General features: G+C 35.4%; 1 protein-coding gene across 1 annotated transcript; it reads left to right on the top strand.

The window, feature by feature from the left end:
• Positions 1–414: 414 nt before the first annotated feature.
• LOC107302685 (NACHT, LRR and PYD domains-containing protein 1b allele 5-like) lies at positions 415–19227 on the top strand. Its single transcript, XM_015831819.1, has 13 exons — positions 415–520; positions 2980–3027; positions 3228–3272; positions 3362–3405; positions 3501–3550; positions 5421–5638; positions 5727–5977; positions 6893–7024; positions 7268–7406; positions 8463–8516; positions 9709–9786; positions 17664–17953; positions 19207–19227. The coding sequence occupies exons 1-13, from the start codon at positions 415–417 to the stop codon at positions 19225–19227; spliced, it is 1476 nt and encodes a 491-aa protein (XP_015687305.1).
• Positions 19228–20967: the final 1740 nt, after the last annotated feature.

The raw sequence follows: 20967 nt of genomic DNA, 5'->3' as shown, positions 1-20967 counted from the left end.
ATGACCAAGGTATGGTATTTGCTCATTATAGTTAAAACTTCAAAAAATATCCTACTATCGCAAAAGTGCTATTCTTCCTCAGAATAATAATTGAGGAAATTATAGTTAAACTGATTAAATAGTAATAAGTATAATAGTTAGGTGGAGCTCTCATACTGTACTCAGATTGCCAGAGAGTGAGGAAGATACTAGCGGTAGTCCTTGACTTACGACTATAATGGAGCCTAATCATTACAGTCGTGATGAACCTAAAGTGGGTTATCACGTGACCAATCTTTTTGTGGCACTTCTTAAGTGAACACATTAGTCATAAAGCGATTGCTAAGTGAACCAGTTGTTCACTATGGGTGTTTTTGCCAAAACCCTTAAAGGAAATGCTAGTTTTGTCCAAAAAATGGCAAAAAAAGTCACAAAATGACTGTGGGATGCAGCAAATGGCCACAAATGTGGACTATTTGCCTAGTGCCGGTGTCACAGGACCAGGAGGTGGCTGTCAGATCTTCAGAACCAAGTATCCCTGGTGAGATCCGTTGTAACTTTGAATCATCATTAAGCAACCAGTTGTAAATTGAGGACTACTCGTATTTCAAGTCCTTTGTGCCTGTACTCAGAACCGCATCAGGTTAGAAAAGGTGAGGGAGGTAATGTTGGAAGTCGCATTCTGAATTACAAGAGACTTGATTTTAATCAGACAGGCTCTTGTTCTTTAATCATACAAATGGAAACCAGTATCATTGCAAATGTGTGATGTTCGACTTATAATTTTTAGGATCAAATATGTTTTGCCTGTGGTATTCTTAGCAACTAAAAAAAAAGTCCAGACTAAAGTGAAAAAGTTACAGGAAATGACTTAACATGCAAAAGTTTAGGCACTTTTGTTGTTTGTGTATCTTTAACAGAACAGGGGCTGACCCAGTGTCTGCAGAGTACAAATTAAAAAGGAGATATTTTGGCAAATTTGAATGCATGCTTACTTGCATAGTATATGCAGTTGTTTACAGATTCAGTTTTTAAAGTGGCCATAGCAGATGCAAAAAAAAAAGGACCCCTCAGTCTGGTACTTTGTAACACCTCCTTTGGCAGAAAGAATAATTAATAATTTCAAGAAACATTAATTCCTTGCAACAGACTCCCTACCATTCTGCTAGTATTTGCATGCTTCAAAATCACCCCATCCATTTCCTCATGTGTAGTAAACACTTGACCATGGTTTCAAAATGAATCATATTACCTTTTTTTACCATTTACTGTATGTATAACTTGAAATTGCAATAAATATAATAAAGATATTAAATATAATAAAGAGTACATCAGACATCCTTGTCTGATTAGTTTTGAATCATTTGCAAAGCATTCCATTTATTCTTATGACAGTTTTACTGTCATGCAGCATTTCTTATAAATGGTAAAGACACTGTCTGTTACTTTTTGCATATTTGGAGCAACCAAAGCCTAATTTTACTGCAAATATGCTCAACTTTTCCTTCAAACTAGGATCTCTAATATAGTGTCTACCTTGAAAGTGACTTTATTGTTGCTTGCATCCCACCAGTTATGAGCCATATGCAGTGTTCTCACATATACTGTTCTCAACTTACAACCATTCATTTTAGTGACCATTCAGATTTTCAATGACAATGGAAAAAATTAATTACAACCGGTTTTCACACTTGTAACTGTTGCAGCATCCCCCTGATCATGTGAACAAAATTTGGGTGCTTGGCAGCTGGCATGTACTTATGACAGTTGCAGTGATCCGGAGGCATGTAATCCCCACTGGCTTCTGACAATCAAAGTCAATGGGGGAAGCCAGATTTGTTTGACAACTGCATGATTCAATTAACAATTGTAATGATTCGCTTAATAACTGTAGCAAAAAAGGTCGTAAAATGGAGCTCAACTCACTTAACATCTATTTTGCTTAGCAATGGAAACTTTGGGGTCAATTGTGGTCATAAGTCAAGGACTGCATATCTTGCTCTGTTTATTTATCTTGTTTATGTAAACACTATTTTCTATTTTTCTCCACTATTGATCAATGTTCAATAGACTTCTTAGGTGCCTGCTGCTCCATTGTTTTGCATTTTTCCATTTCTCTTTAATTTGCATTCCCTTCCGTAGTACTTTACAATTCATATGAACATGTTAGGTATCTAAAAACCTAATTTGATTATTTTTTTCTGATAGTTTCATGCTGAAAATCTGGTAATAATGAAATGATATTGAGTATACGATCTGAATCATTTTCGAAAAAGGGTTTTGCGGAATTTAAGGTGAATTAACTAAATAGATTGGTCAATGGTGAATGCCAACCTTATCTCTCATAACAGAAGTCACATTTGGATTAAAATTCTAATTTTCATCAGCTGTAATAGGTGGACTGGAATGTCCAACAGCTATAATTAGTAATAAGAATATGGTTATCATGATCATCTCTCACTTTCATTACAGACTGGAAAACTGAATGTATAGGAACATAAAATCTCTTTTAGGACAGGTGAATTATCTTCCTAGTTCAATATTCTGTTTCTTTTAGCAGTCAGTCTTATGCTTCCAGCAAGCTTACAAGTGAGTTCCTTAATAGTAACTTTGCACTAGTAGTTTACCCAGGATAGCAGGTGAGTAAGGAACATTTAACAAGCTGTCATCGCTAATAGCTGTGGAAGTCTAGCACTATGTTCGTTTCTGTAGCTGATTTAATGTGATGGCTCTCATATGATAGAATAGCAAGTTGTGTAGCTTGATTATATCATGTGAGAAGTATCTTCTGTTGCCCTAAAATAATATGAAAATATTGAGATTGCCAGAATTCTGGAAAATAAAGCACAGGCAGTTAATTAAAATAAAATGCACAGGGTGCAGGGTGTTAATTTGATATGACCTCAAATTACAAGAATTATTCACAGGTTACATTTTGATAACGATTTAAAAAATCCTAACTGATTCAGCTTATGATTCACTTTATTATTTTTTTTACAGTTGAGGAAGCAGAAGAGAAAGAGTTACAGCTATATTGTAGCGAATCAGGTACAGACATTGTATATTTTGCAATATTGTCCAGAATTCTGGAAAATTGAGGCAATGAATTAAAGTTAATTAATTAATTAATTAAACAGGGATGGGAGATCTAAAAGGACAGGGATCATTCAAATGTTATGTTTTGATAACAATTTTAAAATTCCTATCTGGTTCAGTTTATGATTAATTTTTTTTTGTTTGCTTTACAGTTGAAAAACCAGAAGAAAAAGAGTTACAGAATGGTGGCAAATCTGGTATTGACCCTTAGAACATTGTATATGTTGCAGTGTTAAAAAGTTTTATGTTTTAAAAAATCTAATTTTGTTCTATTGTTTCATTTTAGAAGTTAACATCCAGCAATGCTGTAAACATTGCATAATCCAAAAAGTAGGTTTGAAAATTTCAAGTTGCCTTAAATCTTATTTCATAAAGGTACCACTGATATTTCAATAATTTATTTTTCTTTTCTTTTAAATATAAAGAAGCAACATGAACAAGTCACTCCCAGAAGATTTCTGAAAGGACAGTTTTGGTAGTTATTTATTGTTGTTGTTGTTGTTGTTATTATTATTATAAACATTACTGGAATTGTTTTCTTTTTTATGTTTACATGTATATAATTGTGCAGGTCCAAATTTATATAAGCATGCTATCAGTTAGTAAAGGACATGGGAGGATCTGCTGCTAATTCTACATATTCACTTCATTGCTCAAGTATTTTGATGGAATAGAAAAAAAATGAAGGAAAGTTATTGGTTGATAATTATAAAATCAAGAACATTCATACAAAAATTGCTATATATACCTTGTTTTTCTAGATACTGTTATATATTTATTTCAGAGTATTGTTTATTCTGGAATTATGAAAAGGAAGTCCACTTCATAGAAGATGGAAATTATGAATTTTTTGGTATACTTTCTAGCTTACTATTACTTATTAAAAGCACATTAAAATACATTCATTATCATTATGTGAAGTGTAAGAAACATAGTCTAAGAGGCTAGTACTATTATGTACACTAATTTTACTAATTATATTATGCATGCTAATTACCACCAGATGGATTCGTAGCTGGCTGACCGGCCGTACTCAGTGTGTGGTCCTCAATGGAACCGCATCTACATGGAGGGAAGTGTGTAGTGGGGTGCCCCAGGGCTCTGTTCTGGGCCCAGTGCTCTTCAACATCTTCATCAACGATTTGGATGAGGGGATAGATGGGGAACTCATCAAATTTGCAGACGACACCAAGCTGGCAGGAATAGCCAATACTCCAGAAGACAGGCTTAAGATATAGGAGGATCTGCACAGACTTGAACACTGGGTGCTATCTAACAAAATGAAATTCAGTGGTGGAAAATGTAAGGTTCTACATTTAGGCAAGAAAAACCAAATGTACAGGTATAGTATAGGGGGTACCCTGCTCAATAGTAGTAACTGTGAGAGGGATCTCGGGGTCCTAGTGGACAATCACTTAAATATGAGCCAGCAGTGTGCTGCAGCTGCCAAAAAAGCCAACACAGTGCTAGGCTACATTAACAGGGATAGAATCAAGATCACATGAAGTATTAATACCACTTTACAATGCCTTGGTAAGGCCACACTTGGAATACTGCATCCAGTTTTGGTCACCACGATGTAAAAAAGATGTTGAGACTCTAGAAAGAGTACAGAGAAGAGCAACAAAGATGATTAGGGGACTGGAGGCTAAAACATATAAGGAACGGCTGCTGGAATTGAGTATGTCTAGTTTAATGAAGAGAAGGACGAGGGGGGACATGATAGCAGTCTTCCAATATCCCAGGGGCTGCCACAAAGAAGAGGGAGTGAAGCTATTTTCTAAAGCGCCTGAAGGCAGGACAAGAAGCAACGGATGGAAACTAATCAAGGAGTGAAGCAACTTAGAACTAAAGAGAAACTTCCTGACAGTTAGAACAATTAACCAGTGGAACAACCTGCCTCCAGAAGCAGTGAATGCTCCAACACTGGAAGTTTTTAAGAAGAGACTGGACAGCCATTTGTCTGAAATGGTATAGGGTTTCCTGCCTGAGCAGGAGGTTGGACTAGATGACCTCCAAGGTCCTTTCCAACTTTATTATTATTATTGTTATTTAAATGATATGAATACTTCTAATTATATCAATAGCTAACAATCTGCTAAGGGTATATAACAAAAATAACATTTGTGATTTTCATCTTTTTGTTTTGTTAAAGAATAGTTTGCAGGACTACAACTTTAAAACGTTTTTAAAGTATCTTACTGCTCATAGGCGGAAGAATTATGCTAAGCACCAATATTCCATCTGTGTGTTTTTAAATATTTATTTAGAAAGATAAAAAAATGTTAACTATCATTTGATGATATTATAGACTCACAGTTATCTTTTGTATGTCATTTGTTTAGCTTGAAGTTGGATGATGAAGGAACCTTTGAATGTACAGCGACAGGGTTAATTTTTGAAGTAACCAGAGCTGTCACCATTGAATATTCAGTTTTGTCTTGGACCAAATATGCTGCTTATGTTAAAGATCCTTGGATTGTTGTGGGCCCTATATTTGATATCAAATGTACTTCTTCCGTTCTTACTTCCATTCAGTTTCCACACACCCTCTGCCTGAATGGTAAGATTCGTTGTAAATATTATCTCATATATTTATGTATTGTCGCACATTCTTGAGAAAGTTCTAACATTTTGGAATTTGCGTGCAGATCATTTGTCTGAGAAGGCCTTCAAAGTATTCCATTTCAAAAAGAATGGTCCAGAATTTGAAGGCTCCATTGATCATTCAACCACACATGTCAAATGGCACGTGAGCTCACTGTCTCCAGTTGGACCAGTAATTGAGAGATATGATCCAGTTTATTATCATGGGGTAGTCATTTTATATAAAGTTATCAACAATCATCCTTCCTTGAAATTCCGTGTGTATATAGCTACAAATAACAATTCATTCATAAAGGTAAGATCAACTTTTTTTAACTCTTCATCCTTGTTAAAAGCTGTGACTGTAAAATTATTTCTAGTGGGTACTTTGGTTCCCTTGCCATTGCAATTCAGTGGGTTTAAACTCACCTCAATCTGGATCAGCCGAGTGACATTTAGGAGACAGAAATGCCATTTCCAATGACATTTTCTGCTTTACTGCTTATCATTATTTTACCATTTTACTGTTTGAATTTATGTATATATATTTTATTCAACTCCATATGCTTTTAATTTATTTTGTTCTGAATGTACTTTTAAAGATTTGGTCTCTAACCTAAAATAAAATAAAATAGTAAAAAATTTTGCTCAACAAAGTCTAGACAGATAATTAAATTAATTGCTATGTTTATATTTATTTATTTGTATCCCGCCTTTATTAATTTTATAAATAACTCAAGGCAGCGAACATATCAAACACACCTTCCTCTTCTCCTCACAACAGCTCTGTGAGGTGAAAGAGGGCTGAAAGATTTATTGGCCCAAAGTCATCCAGCTGGCTTTCATGGCTAGGGCATGACTAGAACTCAAAGTCTCATGGTTTCTAGCCTGTTGCCTTAACCATGAGATCACATTGGCTCTTATATCTCTCTGAATATAACATTTCTAGGTTTCCTACATATATCCTCAATATAACCAGTTCTGCATCACATTTCTAGGATTCCTACATACATGCTCAAAACTGGGAAAGTACAATCTCTTTCTAATAAAACAAATGGGAGCCAGAACACTAAATGAAGATGTAATATAGTGAATGAATTTAAAATATTGAGCAGATAATCTAACCCCTTTTTAGACTGAAATAGGTTGATAAAATGTATATCTAATATGTCTATTATTAATATTACATTTTATATGGACAACTTTCAAAAAGGTTTGGTTTAATTTTTAGGATATATCCAAAACTGTAAGACGATCTCTTAATAAATTCATTAAAATTGAAAAACCTCCTTGTCATAAATTACTGCAAAATGGAAAGAAATACAGATTAACTAGTGATCCGGAAGCTGACATAACCCCTGAGGTATGTTTCTTCTTCTTTGATAATAGGTTTGTCAACATATGGAGAGTTTGTGAAACTTGAAAATGTCATCATTTGTACTTCCAATTTTAGGGCAATTGTTATTTTAAATGAGATCTAGCCTTTGCTACCATAATGACATGTACAGCAAAATGCTTTATTCATTCATAAAGAAGAATACTTTAAAGAACAAAAGTATTTTGTCACAATAAGCAGACTTTTTTATATTTCAATATCCCTTTTTAGGAAATTCAGTTTGGAGATGACTCCACCCTGGCAGAGAAGCCTTTCTTTGAGGTATATTTAGAACAGCCAATGGAACTTATGTTATCTTTGGTGGATTTGGAGTCTGAAGAAGTTGTGTGGAAGGCAAAGCTCAGAGAATGTAAGCATATATTGAGCACAATCCAGTGTACGCTGCATGGAGCTAGACATTTTTATTAAACATTTAATAATGAATTGTAATTAATAAATTTGCCTACAGTGAAAATTTGTACATTTTATGTTACTTTGGATTTGATTTATTTTTCTAAATAAAATTAGCTTCTAATTCTAAAGCTCCTACAAAAAAATCTACAGAATAAACATAAATATTTTAAATTTCTCATATGAAAAATTAGTTTGGGGATTTTATGTAATTACACAAGGTGAGGGAAAATTAAGGCAACAATACAGTCTGTGTGTATTATGCTATGTTTGCTGTTTTATGTGGTTACTAAGCTGTCTTTTGATCTTTTGATTATTTTAATATGTCTGTGGCTTGGTTCATGGAAAAGCCTTTGCAGCAATTGCGAATACAAACACCTTATTTGAATGTAGTATTATTTTCTTTCTAATTTTAGATAGGATTATCATTGTGGGGCATAGCTATTTTTAAATGATTGACAATCAGTCATAAATAATCTATGGAAAGTTCATTTAAATAAATTCTGTCTTTACTGGGTAAGACACAAAGTACTTAACACAACACAAAGCACTTTTAACTTTTACAGACTCTACCATATGCTCTTAGACCTTCACTATTTTGGAATGACTGGCTGTAATCTTAACAGTTAATTCTGTCTTAATTGTAGTGGAACAACTTGCAGATAGATTTGAGGCCTTCTCTTTGTTTCAGTTTAGGAATTGTCTTAAAATATTTCTGTTTATTCAAATCTTTGAATAGCATACTGTATACATTTTTAAAATTAATAAATTAATAGCAAATTCAAGCTCCATGAAAAATGGAGTTTTCTTATTTATTATATGTAAAATGCTGACCGAAGTTATGAAATTCTTTAAAGATGTGGGCCATATATTTTTAAAAGCTATAAAATAAACTTATTTGTACAGTAAATGCCCATTTGACCTGTATTGTTTATATCATTCTTTAATTATGTCATTATTTAATCAGTATTGCAAACTACTTTACCACATGCTTTTTCTTTTTTGCATTGGATAGCCGATTGGACTCTACATAAGCAGAATGATAATGAGCAGGAAAAATCTTTTAACTGTAAGTGTTTGGAACAGATCTGCTTAAAATTGGTTTTGTACACCATACCATTACATTAACTTTTTTTATGACTTCTCATATGGGAGCATTCATGTGTCTTTGCAACTATAAACAGTGCTTTTTTTCTAAAAAAAAAAAAAAAAAAAAAAGGTGCCGGAACTCACACACGTCATACAACCCGCCTTGCCTACCCTACAAGGTTCCATCCAAAAAAGGTGCCGGAACTCCGTTCTGGGCGTTCTATGAGAAAAAAAGCCCTGACTATAAATATTATTGCTGAAGCACAACTCGGCATTATAATAATGCATTTGTTAATCTTGTGTTCTATCTAAGAAAAAATATAATCCAGCTACGGTGTCCTTAATGTTTTATTAATGATTTATTAAAGGTGTAGGAAGCAGACAAATGATGTTTAAGGGAAAAGATGGTGATCACCAGTTAAAATTGGACAGAAAAGCATGTTTGGGGCTAAAACATAATCCAACACCAATTTTTTATAAAGGCATATCTTTTTTCATAGAATTGTCCCAACCAAGTTCAAGGCAGAAGCTTTATACATACAATACCCAATACCCAATATTTATTTATTTATTTATTTATTTTATTTAACAGGATTTATATGCCGCCCTTCTCCCCATACCTATTATGTAGTGGAAACCCACTACAAATAGACCATTGCACCCAAAATATCTTCCCCTGAAGCCTGATATTTCTATACTTTTAAACCTCTCTATGTCTATAGCCAGATATGTTCAATATTACAGTGTCAGGGGTTGTGTGCATTAATACCATCCTAACTTCTGCACCTAGGACCTCTGCTTTAATTTGAGAGAATTTAAATTTAAATTTCAGAGCATTTCTTTTGATGCCGACATGGTAACTGGACTGATGCTGGTTGAAGCCTAGCATCATTCAGGGCACCACTGGTTTCACATCCCTAGCTGAATTGGCAGCACTTACATTTCTTCAGATATTGGCTGATTTTCAGTCCCTTTAATTGCAGTTCTCATCGCTTGAAAAAGCTGCTTTGGAAAATTACTTTGAAGCCAGTTTGTAATGGGGTATGTGTGGGATTAAGAACAAAGGACACTTTCGCTTAAGGGTCTTGGGATGGTACATATGTTTAGAAAGCATGAAAGGCTATACACTTTGATTCCCTGTGTTTGTTTGTTTTTTGCCTTGCATGCTTTAGGTGTTGGGAAACGAAAAGCTACCACCAAACTTAAAGATGAACTTTGCTGTAAGCGACAAAAAATGGTAGACATTTCAGGTAAATATTTTATGTACTTTTTTTTTAAAGTGGCTTTTCATTTTTCCATATTGTGAAATGATGCATTTTAAATAGGATTAACAATCTGAACTATGGAAATGTAACGATTGAATGCATATGTGATCAATTTTAATCCGTTATTATGTAATAGTAATGTATTTGTAAATGTCCACACGAGGGAGATCTTTGATTTCTGTTACTTTGATACTTTTAAATGAATTACAGCGAAGACAGCTTTCATTAGTATACTTAAATTCTAATTAAGATGATATTAGTTATATTTTCCTTCTCTTTGATAATTATTTATGCTCCTTTACCAGCAATGCCCATAGAAGTTCTTTTTACTCTCTTCCAAGCAATGTTTGCTTGTGTATATATGTGTCCATTCTTTCTCCCCAGAGAAACAATTCATTTATTTATTTAAGAAAATTTATATGGCTGCCCTACTCACTCTCGGTGACTCCAGATGGCTTACAAGGATAAAAGCCAAATATAAAAAAAGAAAAAATAATAATAACACCTATTACTTAAATGTTTTGTTTTTTTAAATAATTTTATTAAATATTATAATGCAATAGTAAAAACTAATAAAAACTAAAAAGAGAAAAAAGAGTAGAAAGGATAAAAAGTGCAAAGGAAAAAATAGAAAACAGAAAAATATTGTGAAGAAAAAAGTACATAGAGAATTGACTTTCAACCCTCATCATAACAAGTATAAACAATTTTAGTATTTTTTCTCCTCCCAATGTATAAACAATAATCTTTTTATCCCATGCCCCATCTCTGTCTATAAACAAATCCATAAAGCATCATCATTTCAGTCCTTATGTCAGTAAAAGTCCATTAAGGGTTGTGAGTAATACCAATATTTATATTAACCTTGATCAAATAAGCCAATTTTATAATCCTTCCTTTTATTTCTAACAATCTTAATCTTGTCCCATTCCTTTCTCTATCTTAAACCAATCAGGATCTCCATATGGTGTTTCGAGTTACTGAAGGACTAAACACATGTCACTAACGTGGTTGAACTAGTCTACACGACCATGGGGGTCCAGAACATCCCGAGAGGTATCGAAGAGTACTAGTTGTGTTAGTTTCCGAAAGAACGTCAACTATTTCGCGTGTATTTACTTGAAAACTATATGTGTTCTATAAAGGTACTAGGTCGTGTTTAAACGTTATACGTTGTGGGTGCCATGACCACTTTGGAAGCCAGTTTAGACATCTGGTAATTCCCTTTTGATGGTTGGTCTAGGCATTGTTGTATAATTTTAAGTAGAACCTTGCTGTTATGAAGGATGACAGTAATTGTGTGATAATTAGAGTCATACTTTTTTGACAGTGGAATGAACCCTGTTTTTCAATCCTTGGCCATGCGTTGGTTTCCCAGATTTTCTGGCACAGGTCTCTAATGACTCTGGGTGGTACAGGTCTCAGTAATTCTGCAGAGATACTGTAGTATCAGCACTTGGAACCTTGTTGTTTGGCAGATGGTTCATCACCCATATCTCTTCCTCAAGGGTGGTGAGTTCTATTTCTGATTCTCTTTCCTTGTCAGCCATACACCAGGTCTCTTTGCTACCTGCGTACATCTGTATATTCTGAATATTCTCGCCATCCCTTCTTGATGCCTTGTTGGTTGGACAGTTCTTTCCTTTGCTTCTTTTTAGCGATGCCTTTACGAGCAATAAAAGGTGCTCGGATCTTTTTGACTTGCATAAATGCATTCCTTCTTGTATCTCTTCACGTACAGGTGAAACTCAAAAAATTAGAATATTGTGCAAAAGTTCATTTATTTTAGTAATGCAACTTAAAAGGTGAACCTAATATATGAGATAGACTCATTACATGCAAAGCAAGATAGTTCAAGCCGTGATGTGTCATAATTGTGATGATTATGGCTTACAGGTCATGAAAACCCCAAATCCACAATCTCAGAAAATTAGAATATTGTGAAAAGGTTCAATATTCTAGGCTCAAAGTGTCCCACTCTAATCAGCTAATTAAGCCATAACACCTGCAAAGGGTTCCTGAGCCTTTAAGTGGTCTCTCAGTCTGGTTCAGTAGGTATCACAATCATGGGTTTCTGACGACTGGACTGTCAACACGTCTTTTGGTAGTAACTGTGGGAGGTATTCCTCCCTTTCGGAGTTTTCCATTAACGTTTTCTTCAACCTACAAGGGTTTCACGACATAGTTTCGTGTAATTATCTTTCAATACACCTTCCCTTTTCACACCTTCTTTTTCCACGTGTTCGTCGTCCCTACACCGCAGCCTGGAGGGGATTGTCAGGAAAAGGCCATTCAAAAGTGTTGGGGACTTTCACAAGGAGTGGACTGAGGCTGGAGTCAGTGCATCAAGAGCCACCACACACAGACGGATCCTGGACATGGGTTTCAAATGTCGTATTCCTCTTGTCAAGCCGCTCCTGAACAACAAACAACATCAGAAGCGTCTTACCTGGGCTAAAGAAAAACAGAACTGGTCTGTTGCTCAGTGGTCCAAAGTCCTCTTTTCTGATGAGAGCAACTTTTGCATCTCATTTGGGAAGCAAGGACCCAGAGTCTGGCGGAAGAATGGAGAGGCACACACTGCCAAAAGCACCAAAACTTGGTTCAATGACCGTGGGATTACTGTGCTTGATTGACCAGCAAACTCGCCTGACCTGAACCCCATAGAGAATCTATGGGGCATTGCCAAGAGAAAGATGAGAAACATGAGACCGAACAATGCAGAAGAGCTGAAGGCCGCTATTGAAGCATCCTGGTCTTCCATAACACCTCAGCAGTGCCACAGGCTGACAGCTTCCATGCCACACCGCATTGAGGCAGTAATTGCTGCAAAAGGGGCCCAAACCAAGTACTGAGTACATATGCATGCTTATACTTTTCAGAGGTCCGATATTGTTCTATGTACAATCCTTGTTTTATTGATTGCATGTAATACAGTATTCTAATTTTCTGAGATTGTGGATTTGGGGTTTTCATGAGCTGTAAGCCATAATCATCACAATTATGACAAATCACGGCTTGAACTATCTTGCTTTGCATGTAATGAGTCTATCTCATATATTAGGTTCACCTTTTAAGTTGCATTACTGAAATAAATGAACTTTTGCACAATATTCTAATTTTTTGAGTTTCACCTGTAGTCTGCTTCAAGCTGTTTACATCGCTCATTCCAGTAAACTTCATTATCCTTCTTTTGCTGCCCTCTGGAAAGCTGCATTCAATCTTCTTTCTTTTTCCATATGCCTGCTTGCCTTGGCTGCTTTTCTTTCCTCAGCTATTTTTATGGTTTCATCTGACAGTCACTTTCACTTTTTCTCTGGTTTCTTGTGTGGTATGTGTTTTTCTGCAATTCCAATAATGGTTGATTGAATTTCCTGCCACAGTTCACGAGGTGTCTTCTCGTCAGTGTTCAGTAGTTCAAACCTGTTTTTCACCTCTATTGCATATGTAGTAGGGATTTGGGGGACATCAAACTTCTTTGGAGGCACTGCCTTTTTGATGGTGCATAGTTTGATTTTAATTGTGGCCACCAACAATTCATGATCTGAGCTGCAATTGGCACTTGAGCATGTCTTAACAGCAAGGACTGAGCTGTATAAGCAACACGTGTGTTGTTAGGACCATGTATTCATGATCCTAAATCTGTTTTCTTGGCAAAACTGTAGCAAACAATCACCTGCATCATTCCTCTCACCTAGTTCAAAACGACCAATGATGCCTGTCTCCACTTGTTTGCCAACTTTTGCATTAAAGTCACCCAGGATGTGAACAATGTTTTTCTGAGCCACTTGTTTCATGGACCATGGCATAAAACGCCTCTATTTCAAGCTCTATTGAAGCAGTCATTGGGGCATAAACTTGGACAATTGTGATTTTGAGGGTCTTGGCACAAATTCTGATGGTCATAATTTTGTCACTGACAGTTGAGAAGCTTTCCCCTGCTCTAACAAATTACTTGCTTACAAAAAAAACGCTACTCGATTTGTTTTCCTGGTACCATGTCCTGAATAATAGACAGTGAAGTCCTCAAGACTGGGAAAAGCCATTGTCCGACTAGTGTAGCTAACTAACACCAAGGAGATCAATTTCCAATCTGATCATCTCACATTTGGCAATATCTATTTTACCCTATCTTAATACAACACAAACATTTGTTTCTGCCACTGGATGCCTCAGCAACTGGTATTCCTTTTGTCCTATCATTGGGCATCGTTTCAGATCCTTTCCATAGAATTTTCTTGGCAATTGTTTTGCAGAGAAGTCACCAGGTGTTTTTCTAACCCTGTAACTCACTTTTCGGCACTTTTTGCCCAGGGATAGTAACTGCCGTGGTCCTTGTTACCCCATATGATAACCAAGCTGGTATGGGATTCTTTTTTTGTTCTTTCATCATGATTAATGGGTTTCTGGATACTCTTAGTCTGGCTCGTCCATTGAGATCTATCTGGCTTGTGAGATCCTTCTTTTATACTTTCTAGTGATACACCTCCAGCATACCTCTCAACCTTTATCCATAGAAGTCTATCCATAGAAGCAAACACTGCTATTAACATTTTATTATAACTGCTGATTCCATTTTTCAAAATTATCCTTCAGCATTTTCAATGTTACAATATTTTGCTTTCTTTTGTAACTGTTTGCTTCTGCTTTAAATTAAAGCCTTTGGTTCCCTCTAGTGCCCATTTTTAAAAATGGTTTATCTCTTTTATATTTAAAACATGTCAACTTTCCCACAAATAGGATTCTTAAAAGTAATTCTAAATTATTATTTCAAATTTATCTGGATCCTTAATCCATTTATAACTTCCTAAAATCAAAGTCTTTTTTGCTATTTATTTCATTTTTTTTTAAAGTTCCTAAGCTTGTAGTTAAATTTTTCTTTCATTAAGAATTGAAGAAACTCACCTGGTATTTTCAGATTTGTTGATCCAGTGGTTTCTAATACTGAAAATGAGTTAATAAGTAATTTCTGAATATGATTAGAAAAGGAAATACATGAGTGTAGTGTCCTTCTAAAGATATTGATTGCGTTTTGAGCAAGATGGTCATCCTTATCTGGTGACAACTTAGTGTTGAAGTTGAATTGATTAGAACGGGGTGTCAAACTAGTGGCCCGTGGGCCAGATGCGTCATGTGCAGGCCATGCCCATCCCGGCTTCACAAAGGCAAAAAACATCATGATACGTCATGATATGTCACGTGACACAATCGAGTTTGACACCCGTGGATTAGAGTCTTGCATATAGGCTTGAATAAATTTTCTGTGCTTCAACTTAATGCGTGGTGCTGATTCTTTGCACTTGATAACAGCAAAAGTAAAGTATTATTATTATCACCATCATCATCATTATCACCATCACCATCATCATCTATCAATTTGTCCAAGATGTACAGATTTGGTCAGTCTATCTAAAAATACAGACAAAATATTTCTTTCTAAATTTCACAAGCAAGTAAAACTTGGGCATTAAAGTTATAATACTAAGTGAGTGCTGGCTCTGTGATGAAATCTCAGGGTGGCAGAGGCAGCATCTTGGGCATTATTAGCTGCATATGGCAATTGCTCACTCTACAATCTTGGGTCACAAAAAGTTAATCCAATGTTTATAACATTCTACTTGTCTCTTGCCTGTCTATTAATATGTCATCTGTATTTAATCAGTCATGTGACATACTTCACAATCTTTGTTTTAGTGCAGTTTATATTCAGCCAGACTCCTAATCTGACTTATGTCTGTGAAAACAAACAACATTTTCATAAAGCAAAAAAGAGGGTCCTTTGCCAGGCAACCTTACAGGGTGATAATGCTGCTGTGAAAAGGCAAGATATATAATTAAATAATTTGTATAGATGTTATGTAATCATGGAACTAACAAGTAACCATGCTCAATGCATTTTTTTTTATTATGGATCCTATCTGACAGTTTGTCTCTAATACTGGAATGGGTATCGCCACACAAATGATAAATTAACAAAAGGAGCTGTCTGACAATACTAATTTCACTCAGTTAAGTTTCACCCATATCTTAACAACAAATCAATTGCTGACTTGAAATCTACCAAAGCAACATACTGGGTTGTCTTGGAAATTGACTTTCCTTTGTTACTCAGTGGGGTAGGATCAAAATCTGACTGTGTTTTGTTTGAAGCTTGCTTGCTCATCTACTAAAGTGTTATATTACCAAATTTAATCTTGAGATATTAGCAATAGATTCTTAATAGAATCCGTTTATGAATATTTCTTTAACAGCTTGATCAGATCTCCTCCCCCTTAATAGGAATAATGATGGTTAAATCTCAATCTTTGGGTATGATTATAGCATGATCTGTGGCAGTAAAAAGTGGTAAATAGAAGATGCTACCATTCATATGTCTGCTTTAAGAATATCAGTGTGAATCAGGTCATTGCCAAGGGCTTTCAAATTGACAGTTTAATCCAGGGGTAGGCAACCTTGGCTCTTTTATGACTCGTGGAATTCTGGGAGTTGAAGTCCACGAGTCATAAAAGAGCCAAGGTTGCCTACCCCTGGTTTAATCAATTCAGGGATCTTTTCATTGTAACCTGTGGTCAATATTTAGCAGTTTCCAAGTCAAATACAAACTTGGGTAGGAGAAACAACAGTTGCAAAGGGAACCTAGAATAATTTTGGATGATTTGGCTTGTTCTTTTGCCAGGCCACTCCCAATCAATTCCAAAATGAGGCTGGGGTTTTTTTTTTTGGGGGGGGGGCTGCATAAATTTAGTCCTGCCAAGCATGCTTCTGCCTCCACATTTTCAAATTTTATTTATTCTTTTAAACTGGACACTTATAAATAGGAGGAAGAAATAGAAGACCTGCACATCTATATGATTTGCAAGCTTTTAGCAGATATATCCCTCATGTCAAGTCATTTTTAGGGCTTTAGATTAGAGACATAGGACGTAGAAGCTAAATTATTGATTCTTGTTGGTCTTTGATCTGTCAAAAGAAAAAAAAATGAACCTAACCCTAGGGCACCGATATAAGGCTTTGCACCTCCCAAATTTAAAAAAGTTCTTTTCATAACTCATATTTGAATTGGCTTTACGGAAAATAGCAATATAAACAAAGCAAGCAAATAGAATTAAACCTTGCAGCATTAGTGCATAGAGAATCTCTAGTGACATTTATATATAATTTGGTAAAGATCCAAGTGGTATTTCCTTTGTTTGGCCTGCCTTTGTCAATGTTTGGCCTTGAGTGAAAAGCTTGGAGGTCATCAGTTCAATGAAACCTAAAAAAAGCTCCATCAAACTATCCATTTTAAAATATATTTTGGTTTTTTAAAATTGTGATAGGGGAGTGAATAAAATTTCCATCATATTCAGACCCTTTGTGTTTATTCTATGCCTTGTTCCCCCTGTCTCAAAACTCAAATTTATCCAACCTCTTTATTTGGTTTAGTTACTGAAGCTCTGGTGGATTGCTGTGGATCAATTGTTAGGTACCCTGCTGCTCTGGTGGAGATTTTAAAGTCGTGGCCTTGTTCCATGATGTGTTTTGCCCTTCAGTTTTATCTTTTATTCCTTTTCTATTACAATAATATATCTGCATTGGAAATAATATGCTAGTTGAAAGAGATCAGCAGAGCTCAGTGAGATTTCCAATGAAGATGTCACTGTCAATTTTGATGCAGCATGGAACACAGCTAACTAGCTACTAGCTGCTTCTACTTCAGGGTACATGAGAAGGATGTAATTTGTATGTCATCCAATTTGTATGTCATCCAATCTTCCACACAAATCAGAGTGCCATTTTTACCTCATGCTGCAGGGTTCTTTAATATATACAAGGTAAAAGCAATCACTACCTATAACCAATTTCTGCTTTTATGCATTTAGATGGAACAAACAGTAATCACGTGTTAACAGATCATCAGCTGATGATTCTTGCAATGAAAATGGGTAAAGACTGGAAAGTCATTGGCATTGGATGCCTGAAGTTGACCTTGCAAGATATCGAACAGATTGAGGCAAAGGAAGAAGATGTTAATATGTATAAATGTATGATGCTGCGGAAGTGGAGAGATTCTGAACAGAATAATGGAACAGCCCATAATTTATATAAATGTCTTGATGGTCAGGCATCCCACGAGGTGCTAGAAATCCTGAAAGGTACCCTTGTATCCTATGTAATCAAAAATTTGTCAAGTTTTTTTTTGTTATTTCTTATAAATACAGAATCAGGACCCAGCATAAGAAATTTGATCTTACAGGATATACTGTCATATTAGTGCCCAATTTCTCCTTCGTGTTGATATGAAGAATTATTCACCTTTAAGACTTTGTTAATTCATTTATTCGATTTGTTCCCATTGCAAACATATTATTCTTGGATATTTAGAACAAAAATATTAATGAAGTAAAAAATAAATTCTACAAATGCTCCAATATAAAATAAACAAACCCATCCATACATCAGCACCATATCAGTTACTGTAGACTATTGTGGGGAGAGTCTACTATTAACCAGGAAGCTCCTAACTTAGATTCAGCCCCCATGAAACAATAGTGGTATGCCTCATTCCCCCTCCCCATTTGATAGTGTGGGGCCAAAAGCAGTTTCTCTTCGGATGCAAAGCCCAATTCCAGCTGGAGGAGATCATCCTGAAGGTATTTTGGTATCAAGCTGTGTAGGATTTTATAGATCAAAGCCAGCACTTTGAATTTCACTGAAAGCAAATAGGAAGCTAATAAAGGGTCTGATTATGTAGTTGGGGTAGTAATATAGCCTGGTACGATATTCAAAATTATTTGAAGCTTCTGAATGTCTTTCAGAAGAAGCCCCATGTAGAGCTCATCGCAGTTGATCCCAACTAGGATCTCTTCCATGTTAAAATCAGACAAACTAATTTGCCACCTTTCTTGTTTAACTCCAGTATCATAAAAGCCTCTTCTGTTCCATTTGGTATTGATGTTTATAACTTGCTACATCTTTTACAGTGTTGAGTAACTGGGATGTTGCTATAGAACAGATTTCCCCATTTTGAAAATGTTGAGTAATATGTCCCACAAGGTCAGTTATGATCAATAAATTCAACTCATTCTGTATTTATATGTAATCTTTCTTAGCAATTACAATTGGGATTATCAACTTGATAGTTAAGTGAAGTATTCATTAAATGAAATGAGATTCCTTCAGCGTTCTTTTGCTTTATTGAACTGTAAAGGAGAAAATACAGGGATTGGTCGTCAAATTGCTGTAACTGCAAATGGTTGCTAAACAAAGCAGTCGCTAAATGAGGACTAACTGTAGTAGGCCTCTACACATTTCAACAGAGATTTCAAAGTAGCAGACCTCACATGAGAATCTTTTGACATGTACACAGTTGTATTTACCTAAATTCCAAGTATTGCCTAATTTTACTGCTTTATTTTTTTACAGGTTTTTTTGCAGCAAACGTGAGTTAATATGGAAACAACTTCAAACAGAAATATTGGGAATATTCTTCTGTAAATTTTCCAGTTGCCTAAAAGGAATTTTGTTGTGAACTTAGCAACACTTTAAAATTAACAAAAGCAAATGATGGACCGATTATTGAAACTCAGGATTCAATATGATTTGGGAAGGGAGCAAAATGAGGGGAATCGTGAACTTCTATAAAGGCATTTCCCCCTACGTTTTACTCACAGGTTCCCAGAGACATTTGCACAATCAACAACTTCATCACACCCAGGAGAACTGGTGCTTTCCCAAAATGTTTTCAGTTTTTTTGTTTGTTTGGATTAGGTGGGATCTTCTCTTTCTGCCTTTCTTTTCCACACACATATGAAAATCATCAATCTGGCATAGTGTTGCAAAGGCACTTTCTAACTGTGCATGCCCCAAAATAGAAGCATTCATTACAGAACATTCATCAAATGTTCTCATTCTAAATTCTATCCCTACTGTAGCTTTCAGACCATTTTCTGGCTACCAGGCTTAGAAATGAAATTTCTGGTGCCTTGCGACATGTTTGGTTTCAGTTAATGTAATAAACAAAACTTAGGGTTCCTCAAAGGTTTATTAGGGATTCCTCAGTGAGACAACTAATAATGCAATATTTGTTTCTTGGAAGATATTATGGTTGTCCTAACATTCTTCTGCAGGATGCAACTGAAGGGACATTGGATGCATTTTACTTTTTCTGTGGTATTTAAATCACTCATGGACCTAGTTCCATAGTTTTTATTTAGAGGGCTGGCAAAATATTTAGAAATCCCCTGCTTTTTTGTTCAAAAGTATATTAAAGCAGTTCAAAATTTCTGTGAAAAAAAGTTGATCTTCAGAGGATTTATATATATAGAATGATACCAATTTGCATAAATAATTCCTGTTTTAAATGGCAGTTTGGTTTTAGTGGGAGGTAAGAAGCATTGATGAAATCCAATTGTCAAAATACAGGAAATACTTAGCCATTATTTCTCCTGAAAATGTTAGCTTGTTCCTCATTTTGTAATTTTGCGAGTACCTTATGCACTCTTAACAGAGTGGCTGCCATGCTAAACCTAGCCAAATTGAAATTAACCCCATTTTCAAGAAGACAACCAATTGACCCTAGGCTAAAAGAAAATCAGTTTCTCTAAGGAACTAAAAAACAAGGTGTAGGTGAAGTCTGAACTAACACAAAATCAATCTTTTTAAATCCACAGATTCTATTTCAGCTCTCATTTTGTGAGTGACTTCCCTGATGATGTTCAGAGAAAAATGGCTTAGGCAAGAAATTGAAGACCAGCTATCTGGTTTCAGGGCTAAATGATACTGCTTTTGTAAACCATGTTGAAATAGAAAAGATGTAAAACACCAAACAAATAGAAAAACAAATGCCCAGGTAAAACAGATGGAGAATAACTCTATTACTACTTACCTCCTTTTAAAATCTGAGGAGTGTCCATGATGCCCATTTTATTTTATTTTTTTGCTTTTCCTGCATGGCCAAGAATGTTTAAGTGAACTGTTATTAGGGTAGCCAAAGCTGGACTTCAAAATTTCAGTAACTATTAAAATGGTGTAAAGAGAGACAAAAGACAAAACTAACTCTTTGCTGATATCTAGTGATTGCTTGGATTTTTGCAGTCTAGATACAGTGATCTTAACTGTTGGGCCATATTTGCACAGCACTATTGTAAGCTACTTTGGATATAAAAACATTATGGGCGATTTTCC

This window comes from Protobothrops mucrosquamatus, unplaced genomic scaffold (genome assembly GCF_001527695.2).
Source record: "Protobothrops mucrosquamatus isolate PMUCROS unplaced genomic scaffold, P.Mucros_1.0 scaffold_281, whole genome shotgun sequence".
In the NCBI taxonomy this organism is placed as follows: domain Eukaryota; kingdom Metazoa; phylum Chordata; class Lepidosauria; order Squamata; family Viperidae; genus Protobothrops; species Protobothrops mucrosquamatus.
The sequence above is the reverse complement of the archived record's forward strand: the minus strand, read 5'-3'. Positions and strand labels throughout refer to the sequence as shown.

Bases quoted from the DNA above. Each gene is read 5' to 3' on its own strand.
- LOC107302685 (XM_015831819.1), top strand. From the start codon at position 415: ATGACTGTGGGATGCAGCAAATGGCCACAAATGTGGACTATTTGCCTA. The intron at 5,978-6,892 runs GTAAGATCAACT...TTTAATTTTTAG, and splicing joins ATAACAATTCATTCATAAAG to GATATATCCAAAACTGTAAG. The intron at 7,407-8,462 runs GTAAGCATATAT...TGCATTGGATAG, and splicing joins GAAGGCAAAGCTCAGAGAAT to CCGATTGGACTCTACATAAG.